This window comes from Gavia stellata, chromosome 29, assembly GCF_030936135.1.
Source record: "Gavia stellata isolate bGavSte3 chromosome 29, bGavSte3.hap2, whole genome shotgun sequence".
Lineage (NCBI taxonomy): Eukaryota > Metazoa > Chordata > Aves > Gaviiformes > Gaviidae > Gavia > Gavia stellata.
Window position 1 is genome coordinate 2209917 of NC_082622.1, and position 13269 is coordinate 2223185.

The window sequence follows — 13269 nt, forward strand, 5'->3', positions numbered from 1 at the left end:
GTCACTCTTAAAACTTTTACTGCTTTTCCCTCTCTTCCCTCTGCATTACTGCATCACTTCCTTCCAGTGCTCTATTCACAAGCATGTACTAACTCGTTACAGTGGGACTGGAGGGGATCGGTGTCTGTGCATTTAATATATACTGTATGCTCCCTGCTCAGTGACAGACGGGGGTTCATGACTTCTGTCGTCTTTTAGTGTGGAAAGTGTCAAACTGTAAACGATTTTGAAAACTGAATTAATGTTCTAATGTAAAATTAGGAGTAGGGATAAGGAACCACACCAAAAAAGACCTATCAGAAAATCTGCGGAGGCAATAGCAGTCTCTCTCTTTGCATTTTATTTAATTGTCCCTCCAGAAGAATCGTACCACTGCTGTGCAAGAGCTTATAATACTGATTTCTATGGTCTCCTGATTTGCTACTCACTTTCAGCGTATCTAGCGGTTGATATGTTAGAGGCATGCTCAGAATATCACTTTGTCACTGGTGTCTTTTCCTCTTGCAGGAAGCGAGTCCGTTAGGTCCATTCATCTTTACATTCGGTTCTTTTCAAATCAGAAGCAAGACTCATAGTTTCTTTATGCACGTGACTTTGGAGACACGACTGGGCTCTTAGGGGACTCTAAGGTTAAACAGGAGGGATCCAAATTAACTCGAGTTTATATTTTATATAAATTGAAACAGGAGCGGAACGTAGCATTTCTTAAAATAGTTTTTAGAGGAGAGGATATAATTGCTCATTTTGTTGCGTAGTCCATTACACCCATCAAAGAGGTAACGTTTGGACATTTCGCTCACCTGAATTTCAGATGCAAAATTCAGTTAAAAATGGATGAACTGAATTTAAAACATCACTCACTGTCTGTCTGAAATGAAAATGGCTCGCTTCTAAGCTCACAGGGGGGTGCTTATAGTCACCAGTTTTTCAGGAGCAAGGCCCAACAAGGTGACTGAAGAGTGGGCTGTAAATTGCCCAAAATATCCAGAGCAGAAAATGGTGGGGCATGTTTAGAGAAAATTAATTTGATTTTAAGAAAAACCCTCTATGCAAGATGTTCCTGGTCCTATGACATATTCTTGCCAAGAAGAATTTAATTGTAATAAACATTTCTGTTCACTTAACTGAGAAAGAAATTCTGTGGGGAAATACCACTAGCTTTGATTGTGTGGGCACTGGAGACCAAAGGATGCGTTTGGAGCGGGATATCTGCGATCTTGGATGTTGGGGAGTGTGGGGAAGGGAGTCTTCACTGGGTGAAAAATAGTAGCCTGGTTTGGAGTCGTTAGTTTACTGTATGTAAGTTTTCTGGTACTGAGACTGTATAGGATTCCCATTTCTCCTCCCTGGGAATGCCAGGCTGCTTCCCTGTAGCAGTGTTACCTGTGGCTGATGACCGTTGTCAGCACTATCCCTGCCGGGCGCTCCGGGGAAGGGCGCTGACGGCTGCGTGGGAGACAGCAAGTGAACTTTCCGTTCCAGCGTACCCTGCTCTGTCCCCGTCGTGCTCCACTTTTGAGGATAAAAGTGTAGGACGTTCTTGTTGCCTCTGCCCGGTTTATCCTCACCCAACGGAGAGCAGGCTCCAGTTTCCAAAGCTGTCAATTCAGCATCTTGGGTAGCGCTAATCTTGTCATATTTGATAAGGCAAAACAGAGCGTAGGAAGGCAGCTTAGCCTGAAAACTATTAAGCTATAATAATGCAGATGGGGAGAGTACTGTGGCCCAAATTCCTTTCCGTTACCAGCATGGTGCTTGCCACAACCCTGGTGCCTTCAGCTCCTTCCGTGTGCACGGCTCTCAGCAAGGTCTGGGTTGTAAACCCAGATTAACCTCTGTCTTGCACAGCCTTCTGCTGTCACACTTCTGTTACAGTAAATGTTCAACTTCAGAAATGCTGATTCCAGAGAAGATGTCTCCAGAAAATGGTTCATTTTCAGAAAATGGAGCCCAAAATGTTATCTTCTTTTTTCCCTTGCTTTTTTTGGTTTGCATGGTTAGCCATGCCTCCTCTTCTCGCAAACTGTCGTGAGTTTATGACTCTGCATATGCATCAGAGATAATTATACAGGTGGGACAGGCTGATTAAAGATCTGAAGTTTGCTAGTGTTGCTCTTATTTCATCTGGCTCGAATATCAGAAACGTAGAAATGTCTGTGTCTCTTGGCAATAGCTAGAGCTATGCCGTGCTTTATTTTCAAAGACTTTCTTACCAGCAATGTTGTCTAGTGCTCTTTGTGCCTGTTCTGAAATTCTCCCTCGAAGAACCTGTGGCCGCGTAAGGCAGCTTGCAGCTACGGGCTTAACACCCTGCAGGGCTTTCAGAGGATTTCTGGTTTTCTGGGTGGACGCTGTGGTTAGCTGCCAGACCCTACCTGGCCAGATTAAAGTCTGTGTGGTCCATGTGTCTGAATGGAGGCAAAATGTAGTCACATAACAGCTCTTGGTACTATTTCAGAAAAAGAATATATAAAAACATGGAATTTTGGGGGGAGATGCTCATTGTGTTCGGTTGCAGTCAAATGTGTTTATTTGAAATTGAAATCAAGTGCCTTGTACTGTTCACAATCCCTAAAATTAATTGGACATTTTGCTTTAATCATTTTTAGAGGAAAAATAATAACAGCTCTGGAGAATAAGATATAAGAAATAGTTTTAAATTTTAGATTGCGCTTAGGAGATTATTTCTTTTACTGCATGCAGTGTGTAAATGTGTATGTTCCACGTTCACACGGTGGGAAAAACATGGTACTTTGCTTTTACAAAACAGCATCAAAGTTGCTTTTCTGACCTTTGAATGAGGCATACCTGAAAATGCACTGCTGGGTGTTACTGGAAGGGACTCTATGAAGTAGTGCAAGTTCTGCGTATATTCAGCCTTGTCAAACTCTCTTTTAAATGTACAAATGCAAAGTCGTTTTGGAGGTGTTGACCAGTTTTAGGTCTCAGCCAAGTGTATGGAAGCTTCTAGATACTCAGCACTGCAGCAAGCCTGCGTTCTGCATCAGATGTTGAGGTCCAAACGTGTGTATGCGGGTCCCTGCTGCACTGCACCAGCGCCAAGTGAGTACTGAGCAGCGGAGGAGCCAGCCCGGGGTTTCTAGCTCTAGGCAGCACGGCTTTGGAAGAAGCTGTGTTTGGTTTAAGTAGGGCATGCTGCAAACACAGGCTTTGCAAATGGTCTTTAAAATCTGGAAGTCTGTGAATGGTTTTGAACTCGCATACTTCTGAACAATCCTGAGATAGCAACAAGATGTGAAATATGGGTTCAGAATTCCCCAGGTAAAAGATTTCCAGCTGGAAGTGTTCTCCAGGGTTAGGGCCCCACAGCCCGAGTCTGTACCCTTTTCACACTTGCGTGTTGCTAACCATGTGAGTATTTAACGCCTGGATCAGTACCACTGAGGTTCTGGAAACGCTTATCACCAGCTGCTGGCTGCTGAAGGACTTTCCTGGGTGGGGAAGGCAGCGAGCGCTTCCTTGGGGTGAGCGCGCTATCAGTAGGTCAGCTCTCCTGCTTTTAGGACTGAATTTTGTAACCCGTTAACTTGACCAGATGGTTGCGGGGAGTAACCGCAAGCCTTACCGTGATCATAAAGATCGCCCTTTTTAAAACAACTGATTACTGCTACAATCCTTCCCTCCCCACGCCCATGCCAGTAGACAAACTCATTTGCTTTCGCTCTATTTCTCATGCTGAGAAACATTGAGTCTTTGTAACGCCTTTTTAGATGCTGCTTTATTTTGTAGTTCATATTTTACATTCCTAAATTCATTAAAAAATTGTCCCTTGGGAACCTATCAGTGAACTTTATTAACATGGGGAGATACAGAGAACTAAAGAAGGTTCTCAGTTCTTTTAACAGATGGAGTAAATTACTCTGGCAAACCAAGCAATCATAACTGGCTGTTACTGAATACATGATGAGAAGGAAGTTGTTGAAAAAAATCAGGAGAATGAAGGGGTGGAAAACTGCTGTGGTTTGGGGGAGAGAAGCCTTGAGCCTATAATGTAGAAATTGAACAGTTCATCACTGTTTTTAAGATCTATTGTTTTTCTAGTAACCTTGAAGAATTTGTTTCGGAGTGCTACAGCCTAGGCATAGATCAGTCAAACCTTCAGGAAGATGAACGCAGGACTGACAGCAAGTTCTCAGCATAACAAATACCGTTTATAACCTTTGGTTTAGTTATGTTCGTGTGTGTGTGTTTAAAACAAAAGATAGAAGGACAAAAGTTTCTGGAAGTGGCCATCTAATCAATCCTCTCCTTTTCTTTTGCTCTCCTTTACATTTACAAGTGAAATGTCCCACCTATCATGATACAGAGATATCTTTCCTTTCCCCCTTGCTCTGTTTTATCTTACCTGTTCTCTGGTTTACCTACACGTGTTATATAGATATTAATAAAATGCTAGCTAACAAGAGACAAACTGTTTTTAGTCTTCAGAAATGCGATTGATAACTGACAACCTGCCCACTGGTGCCTGCGGGGTTTGCTGGGCGTCTGTAGCCTTGCTGCCTCCTGAAGCTTTGAATCAGGGCTTCAAGGTTCGCTGCCATCTGGTGTGGGACATAATAAATGGGTGTGATACCAGTGCAGAGGAACTAACGTGGGCATGAAAGATGTTGTCTGGATAGTCCTTTGACCACGGGAGAAAGAATTTGATGTGGAAAGGCAATCTGGTGATCTGCTCTGCAAGGAAGAGCACACAAGTGTTCGAATGCAGAAATATCTGTAGCAGCTGTGTTTGTGCACGTGTGCGTTACAGGCATATCTCGGTTAGTGTGGTTTTACTCCGGAGAAGGTATAGCAGTAAGATGAGAAATCTTAGCACTCTTCCCAAAATACCATATGGACTTGTGACATACAACCCTAGGTTGTACACTCTATCCTAAGCATTAATTTTACTTTGTTTGGAGATATCTGTATGCACAGTCATCATATTTGCGTAGGCAGGTAGCGATTTAAGAAACCCGAAGGAAGACGGTGTCACCTATGTACTTTGTCTAGCCAAGCTTTCATTTCTCAGAAGCAGCATATCGTTTCAAGCCCTAGCAGAAGGGCTCTTAGAAGCTGGTGATTTCATTTGCAGAAGGATCACCAAATTATTTTGCATCTCTGAGACCTGCTGGAGATACCCACTCCTAGAGCAGGGCTTTGTCACGGCTGCTTTGGTTATCAGGGCACGGTTGCTGAAAATATCGGAGATGAATCCCTGCGCTGGGCAGGGGCTCCCTTCCTTCTGACTCTGGTCTATGTTCAGAATCATCAGAATCCGTGAAAGGTGGCAGCAAAGCTTTGTAGCTACAAAACGCAGCCATCAAAAAGAGACCGTGTGCCGCTTTCGTGCTTCTGTTTCTTGCTGGTGTCTCTGCTTGTCCATGTGATGGAGCTTAACGTGAGGTTATGAATATGCAGAAGAGGGAATGCAATCTCCTAGGAGTCTGGTTTCCTATAAAGCCGTGTCTTGCTTCCTCTTCTGCCCTCAAACACACGGAGGAGACTGTGGAGTACCAAAGCATTGTGCCGAAACACAGAGCCCTGTGCAGCGGCTGTGCCAGAGGAGGATGGCAGGGACAGCCCTGCCCCATCCCTCCGGGTCCAGCAGCACAGCAGCCGTGCTTGGTGCAGCGGGCTGGCTCCAGCACAGTGGGAAGGGAAGCCAGGAGAGGCAAAGGTCCTCGGAATTGAAGGGGATGGGATGAGGCGTTAGTGCCTAGAGCTGAGGAGGAGGTCGGAAGCTGTAATGTTCTCAGCGTAGGTTGCTAGCAGATAGGTGTAGATGCTCCGAGGAAAGCCCTGCGGCAGTGGGAGCAGTGATCCTTCTCCAGCTGTAGTGCCTGACTACGCGAGGTGTAATTAACTGATGAATAATTACCGTATTTGATGGTCTTGCCTTTTTGTGCGTTCATACTGTGCAGGCTGTGTTTGTATAGACACTCCATGTGCTTATCTTCCCATGTCAGTATTTACGTGCACACACCTCCATGTCTTTCACCGTGTTTGGTGCCATGTAGATCTCAAATTGTTGAGCCAACATGTCTGGTGTGATAAATGTGCTTTTATCACCGCCCATCGTACATTTGGCAGTGCTCTTTGGGGCACTGCCCTAACACAGCATGTTCTGAAGTATAATTGAGATTTCTTTTTCCTTTAATCTAGCGATAGGCAGAGGTAGAATGGAACCATGCTTGCTTAAGATTCATGCTTTGCTGCTTCAGCATCATTGCCAAGAAGCGTTGCATTTTCTTTGCGTCCTTCCCTTAGTGATACAAGAAAACTGAGTCACAAACTTCTACAACTCTGTGACAAAATCACCCCTTTGTCCGATATTATTGTGCATTTTGGTAGTTGCCGGTATTCAAACCTGAAATCAGTATGTTGCCAGATCTCACCTCATCCTCGTCAGGAGCCACCCAGGTTATGTCCACCCCACGTCAGTGCCCGAACGCTTGTTTGCGCCATTTGACAGGCTGGAGGGGGAAGGTGGAAACGGGGAGGTAGAGAATGAAGTTTGAAGGTCTTTATTCAGTGCTGGTCACCACTTCATAGATCTCATGTTTGGCGGTTACATTACGGTCGCTCCATAAAATTTTTCATACTCAAACTAAATTACTTGCTTTAAAATGCTAGACTTGCATTTCCCTCTCCTTTCTCCCTTTTGTCCTGTGCTTGGTTTTTCCCCTGGTATCATACACCTGCCTTTCCATTGAGTTGTTTTCTTTCCCCGGCACCACTCGGATGGGTTCGGAGGGGCGGTAGGCTGTCACCTTGTCGTGTCGCAGGTGGCCATTTTTATCACAGGCTTCGGAAATGGGCTCTTTAATTGGTGTAATTTTGCAGAATGAAAAAACTCTTTTCAGAGGTACTTCTGTAGTGGAACGGAGGGAAAACTGTGTCCCTAGCTGGCATTTCCTAGAAAACGCTTTGCTGTATAAACTGAGCTGAAATGATTCCAGTTACATTTGTTTCCAAAGCTGTTTTTTTCTAAACAAAATGGAACACGTTCAGGTTTTCGAGCTACCAATTGCCATTTTTCTCTCCACATCCACCAAGACAGTTGATGAAAGAATGTTTCTTTTGCTATTCTGTCTCTGTATGTGCTGTTTTTGCTTTGTAGTAACTCAGGTTGGTGTGTCCCAGGGACATAATATGTGTCCAGACCCTGGGATTCCAGAGAGAGGCAAAAGAATAGGCAACGATTTTAGGTAAGAACCTTTTACGTGTGTGTCTATGCATGCTGCAAAGCTACTGTCTGTACCCATTGTGCGTGCTCCTTGGCGTTATGTAGTCTGTTTTTAGAGACCATCTGCACACCTCTAAATGTGTAATCTCTGAAAAGCTTGCTGAAACTAGTGATGTAGAAGAACAAGTGTGTATGAATGTGCACGTGTGTGTTTGGGAGACCGTGTCTAGGATGAGGATCAGTAATGACCTCTCTTTCAGAGTATTTCTCTTTTCACAATATGGGTGTTTAGCCAGGCTTGTAATAATCAATGTCTGTTGTCATCCCCCCCTCAAGTTATGTGCAGAACGAACTGTCTTAAACAGCAAAAAAAATTGCCTCTCAAATTAGCTTAAGTCACAGCATGGCCCTGCCCCCAGTGAATTTGAGGTGACTTCCCAAAGCACTGGTAAAGTTCCTTGTCAATAAGTATATGTGGTGCTAGATAATTGTTTTCTTATAAAGTTTACAACAATGCTGTTATTCCCTTGTAGTTGCTAGCGTTCACTGAAAGTGTGCAGGAATGAATCAGCCTGCTGTTAGCAATGGTGAATCAATATTTAATCTTATTTTGCTGTCGATGGCTGTTTTGTTCACTAAAAGCGTCTTTCAATTTAACCTGAGTCTATCAAATTCTCGTGAAATCCAGAAAATGGATCGGAGGGGTGAGGGTGGAGGAAGGGGAATTCCCAATAGTCCCTAAATGCCATGGGATGAATTCTCAGCCGCTGCAAACCGGTATTGTGTCGCTTCAGTGAATAAGGCAGCATTGGCTTAAACCAGCAAAGGATCTGAATCCAAAGTGATAGAATAAAGGACAAATCTTTCAGTAGTAGATAAAGAATTTTTTTTTCTTTATAAGAATGCTGAGTGTGTTATCTCTTGGGGCTGAGTCTGTGCTCCTGCACTGAATAAAATTCCCACTGAAGTTGCATTGAAAGGCTCAAATCTGCTCTTGGACTGTCACCACCTCGGCAAACAGCGCCCAGCACAAGCAAATGCGGGAGGCAAAGGCTTGCCCCTCATTCATTGCTGCTGCTGCTTGGGGGGCCAGTGAACTCTTCTCTGTTCGCAATTTGGCGAATCACTGGGATAGTAAAAGTAAGTGACAAACGTGTTGCTACACAAGTGTCTCCATTGCTAACTTCACCCTTTGTTCTGTCTGCTAGGTTAGGCTCCAGCATCCAGTTCACCTGTAACGAGGGCTATGATTTACAAGGGTCCAAAAGCATCACCTGCAAGAGAGTGAGCGACATAATTGTTGCATGGAGTGACCACAGGCCGGTGTGCAGAGGTGAGAAGACAAAAGAATTTTACTGAGTTATGAGGAGTAATGAGAGAACCCGTCTCCTTAATGTCCCCTTTGTGCATCACCCGTTTTGTCCTCAAGTTTGTCATCACTTGGTTGGGATCCCACAGCTGGTTCTTAACCTCAGCCTGCTGCGTGGCCCGTGGTGCAGGTCTGTGCTCAAAGCCCTGCTCCAGGCGAGGGGCACAGCTAGGAGAGCCCCTCTCCATGCTCACAACCTGTTGGGAATGTTCAGCTGTCCACCCCGATGTGCTCAGCGCTGCCCTGAGTGCATTTGTGAAAAGGGACTTTAGTCTTGCCAGCTTCATGGTCAAAAGTCAATAGGATCTTTATTCTTTTCTAAAGGTGATTCTTGTTCTCTGGCTGAGCGAGGGTAATATGGATTCAAATTTTCCAGTCTTTTCAGCACAAGCCTGAGGAAGAAACCTTTGCTCGGTTCTCATGCAACTTTTTGATTTCAGAAATTCAGGTTTTAAGAAAAACACCTGTTCCTGTTGCATAATGGAACTAATAAAGCTATTTCTATTAACTATGGAGCTTCATAAGCTATTAGCTCTGGACCATATGGAATATATTTGTGTCCTTTCATGCCTGTGTGCTATGTCCTCATCTCTTCGCAATGCTTTCTGTCCCCTTCTGTTCTCTCTATTCTAGGTATTTCTTTTTATGGGATAAGGAGGAGAGGGGAAGACAAGGTGAAAGCCTAAAGCAAAATGTGGAAAAGCTAAGATGGAGGGAGATTCTGTTAAATGGAGCTTGCTGCTAGTAGGCAGCAATGTGGGGTTACTCAGACTGTGGTTCCTAACTAGCGTGATCCTGATTATCCTGTGGCCCAGCCATGAGCCATCAGTGAATGGCATTTTCTTTCAGCGGGGAAAAAACCTAATGCCCATTTTGCCCTTGGCCATTTTGTTTTCATTCCCTCTCCGTCTCTAAAAAGTGGCATGCATAATTGTGGTATTAATGATGCTAATAATGAACAACTTGTAATATTTTTAATTAAATCCCTCTAAAGCTCTTAAAGTCATAAATTGGTATTTTTTCAGTTCTTTTTTCTTTAATTTCATCTGCAGATTTTTTCAAGGCTTTGGAATCCCATCTAATTCTTGAAACAAGCCTAGAATAAATTGAATCCATGTAAGAGGATATTTGGCATAAATATGTGACACTATAAAGGAAACTTATGGTGTCCTCTTGCAAGAGATAAGAAGGGATTTGCCTGCATTATTATGATTCTATGAATCAACTTAATTTTTTTTAGCTGCTAACTTTTGGGGTTTTTTTTTCTTTTTAAAAAGTTTTCTATTTGCTTCTTATTTCAGCTTTATACCACTTTTCTCTGTTTGTTCCATTTTGTTATTGGGTATTGAGTTTCTCCCAAATTGCAGAAATCAGGGTGCCTGATAATCCAGCTTTTAACCCCCTGGACTGTAACCGTTTCTAATACCCAGTGATCAGACGCCTTGCCACTGTTGGGAGACTGGTTTTCAGCTTTCCCATCTACAGCAGGGAGACTCACTTAATCCCTTTGTGCTCCTGTTGTCCACTTTTAAAATGGGAATAACGGGATTTATCTTTTTTCTGTAAGGTAGGTGGGACACATGTAACAGACTCCAGGATGGGGTCACATAGGAGGGGACAGGCGGCTTCTCAGTGTTCCTCATGTTGCCTTGTTACCACCTGTGCGGTCAAACAGTTTGGCCAGGAGATCATTTTCCATGCTTTACTGCTATTGGAGGGGGGAAGAAAGCCTTGTAGCTGCCACGTGTGCAAATATGGCCTCTGTGAGATTTGAGAGAAATTAATTTTGAGGATCCATCACAACAGCAGAGGCAGTTACAAAACCAGGACACTGTTCTTCACGTTTTCTGGTTAAACGTTACATCAAAGGAATACCACAGGCAAAAATTTCCCCACTTAAGCACTTTTCAGCTTCTACTTTGCCTAAGATGTTTTTAAGATACAAAATTGAGCTGCCATCTTGGTTCCGAGTCCCCAGTCATACCAGAATGAAGTCAGCCCTTGCCTAATAAATACTTGCTCTATTTTTTTGACCTGTCAACCTCTTCACCGATATTTCTTCACCGAAAGGGTTGTCCGAGGCTGGAACAGGCTGCCCAGGAAGTGGTTGAGTCACCATCCCTGGAGGTATTTAAAAGACACATGGATGAGGCGGTCAGGAACATGGTTTAGTGGTGGACTTGGCAGGGTTAGGTTTAGGTTGGACTTGATGATCTTAAAGGTCTTTTCCAGCCTAAATGCTTCTATGAAGAAAGGAAGTACAGCCTCCTTGGGACATTAAAAAGGAACTGCGTCTTAACCTGGCATCTTCCCTGTGGTTGCTTTCATTGTCCTGGACATGAAAGTATTTCTGAGAGAGCTTTAATATAGTTAAAAAATAAGTAAGATCAGTCTGAGCACTAGAGAATGGGTTGTTGGTTGGTCTGGTGGTCCATCTGTTTGATAGACCCTGGAAACACCCCACTCATCTATTCATCACAGATAAATCCTTCATCTCTGTTACATGGAAAAAAATGAATCTTTTGGCTAGTGAAAACAACACAGAGCAGCAATTTTTAATTTTCCCCCACTTCCATACTGTATGCCTCTCTACTTCTCTCTCCTCCGTAAGCAAAGAACACTGTATACATCCCAAAGCTAAGAGACCTCACTCCCACATCTGTCTTGTTTTCCTCTTCACAGCTAGGATGTGTGATATGTACCTTCGTGGTCCCAGTGGTGTGATAACTTCTCCCAACTACCCTGTACAATACGATAACAATGCCTACTGTGTGTGGGTCATCACTGCGCTCAATCCAGCCAAGGTAGGTCTCAGAGATGCGTCTCCACGTCATTACTTCAGAGCCTTAGTTGGAACGTTGTATAGCTATGCTTCTTCACAGAGGACTGCTCTCTGATATTCAGCCATTCAAGTTTCTGTTTCTGATGTTGTACCCCCCTCTCCCCCCGCAGACTTCTTCCACATGTTTCTCAACTGTCTTTAAAGACCGCAACACATCGCATTCCCTCTCTGCTGAAAATTCATTTTGTTAAAGGGTGTAATTAAAAGTGAATGTAATTATTTTTAATCAAAACCACTTTGATATCTTGGCATGAATGGTGGTGAAATGCCAAACAGCTTAGCAAAGCATCTTATTAAGCCAGCTCTCAGTTGGGGCAGGAAGGCTGTGCCAGGAATGCTGAATTTTCCACTTGCCTTTGGCTGGTAGCTGGCCCCTAACCAACGGGGATTTCAGCCCCCAAAGGGCAGAGGGCACGTGAGGAGGGAGGTGTGGTTCTGTCTGCTGCTATTTATGCAGCATTGTAAATTCATAAAGAAGTCCTTTCTGTGCTCACTGAGGTCTAGAAGAAGGGAGGTTGGTGGGGATATTTTTGTCCCCACGGGTCTGCATGTGTGATTCAGGTCTGTTGTCGGTGATCGTGTAGAGAACAAAGCTTGACTGCCTTGGCCTTTGTAAGGTCAAGTCCTTTCCATTTTCTACTGGCTCAGCGAGGGCAGTGTTCAGTGCCTCGCAGCTTTTTCCAGCCCTGCAAACTCAGCCTGTTCCTCTCCTCCAGATCTGTATGGGAACATAAAGAACAAAAATTACTTTGCTGTGTAGCTCAAAATATACTTTCTGAGGTGTTACTCACCATCTTCTGCCCTCTGAAGGCAACAAGTTTCATTCCTTTTAGTATCTGGGTTCCTACTAACTTCATCTCCATTAGCTCATGAGCAAATCTTGCATGCCAAGTCTCTGAGCTCATATGGTTATTCTGCCAGTTATGCCGTGGTCCTTGCCTCTGGACAGTCCTGCGTTTTGGCACTCTGCCTTTTGCCTCTGATCCAAGGAAGGCATTTCACAGACAGGTTAGTATCCTAGGATCTCATCTTTTGCTAGAAATTGTTATGGTCTGTAGAAATGCTGGCAACCAGCCGCAGCTGTAGCCTGCTTGCTGCCGCTGGTGGATTGGCATCTCTGGAGCTTCGCCTCCCTCCGGAGCACTGGCCGGGGCAGGACAGCTAGAGCTGGCGCTGGCTGAAGAGCCTGTTGAGTTCTGCTTCTCTCTCCGCATTGACCTCAGTTCAAGCCTTTAATAAGTGCAGATCACTGGTGGATTATGATTTTAATGCCAGGTATTCCTATGTTCCAATTTCAGAATGAGTTTGTATTTAAAGGGCTGTCATTAGCTGGTCATTTCATCCAGCGGATGTCTTGGTTTGGCTACATTTGGAGCATAGTAATGACCTAAATTCTGGGAAACTGGAGTGTGGAACCAGGATATTTTTCAGTGCTGATTTATTAGGAGTCATTTACTGGTTATCAGACCCAGGAGGTTCTCCTTCATCAGGGTAATGTGCAAGTGGAGAACAGACCGCATGTAACAGCAGCTATTACTGTTCAAGTGTCAGCTGTGTCTTTCAGCCTGTGGCCTGCAGACCCTTGGGGATACCTTGCCTGTGGATGGACAGGTTATTGAATACATCAGCATATTAGGCTGTGGTACGTGTATTGCACATATCTTTATTTTTGTGCATCTTTGTCTTTCAAAGATCAACAAAATCCACGTTTTGTGTATATAAAATAGTCCTCTGTGTTTGGAAAGGCATTGTAGTGAGCTAGATGTAGACGTGCCCTGGGTGTTATGTAGGCTAACACTTCCATTTGGGTTATCCGGAACAAATGATGAAGGAGGAGGTGGCAATTAACTGTCAAGAGAGGCTTATGGG

General features: G+C 44.1%; 1 protein-coding gene across 1 annotated transcript in view; it reads left to right on the plus strand.

The window, feature by feature from the left end:
- Positions 1-13269, plus strand: part of CSMD2 (CUB and Sushi multiple domains 2) — a 304852-nt gene that overhangs the window by 143911 nt on the left and 147672 nt on the right. The window contains exons 8-10 of the mRNA XM_059830635.1: positions 7124-7211; positions 8398-8522; positions 11241-11362. Coding sequence (XP_059686618.1) covers positions 7124-7211; positions 8398-8522; positions 11241-11362 — 335 coding nt within the window. The remainder of the gene's footprint in view (positions 1-7123; positions 7212-8397; positions 8523-11240; positions 11363-13269) is intronic.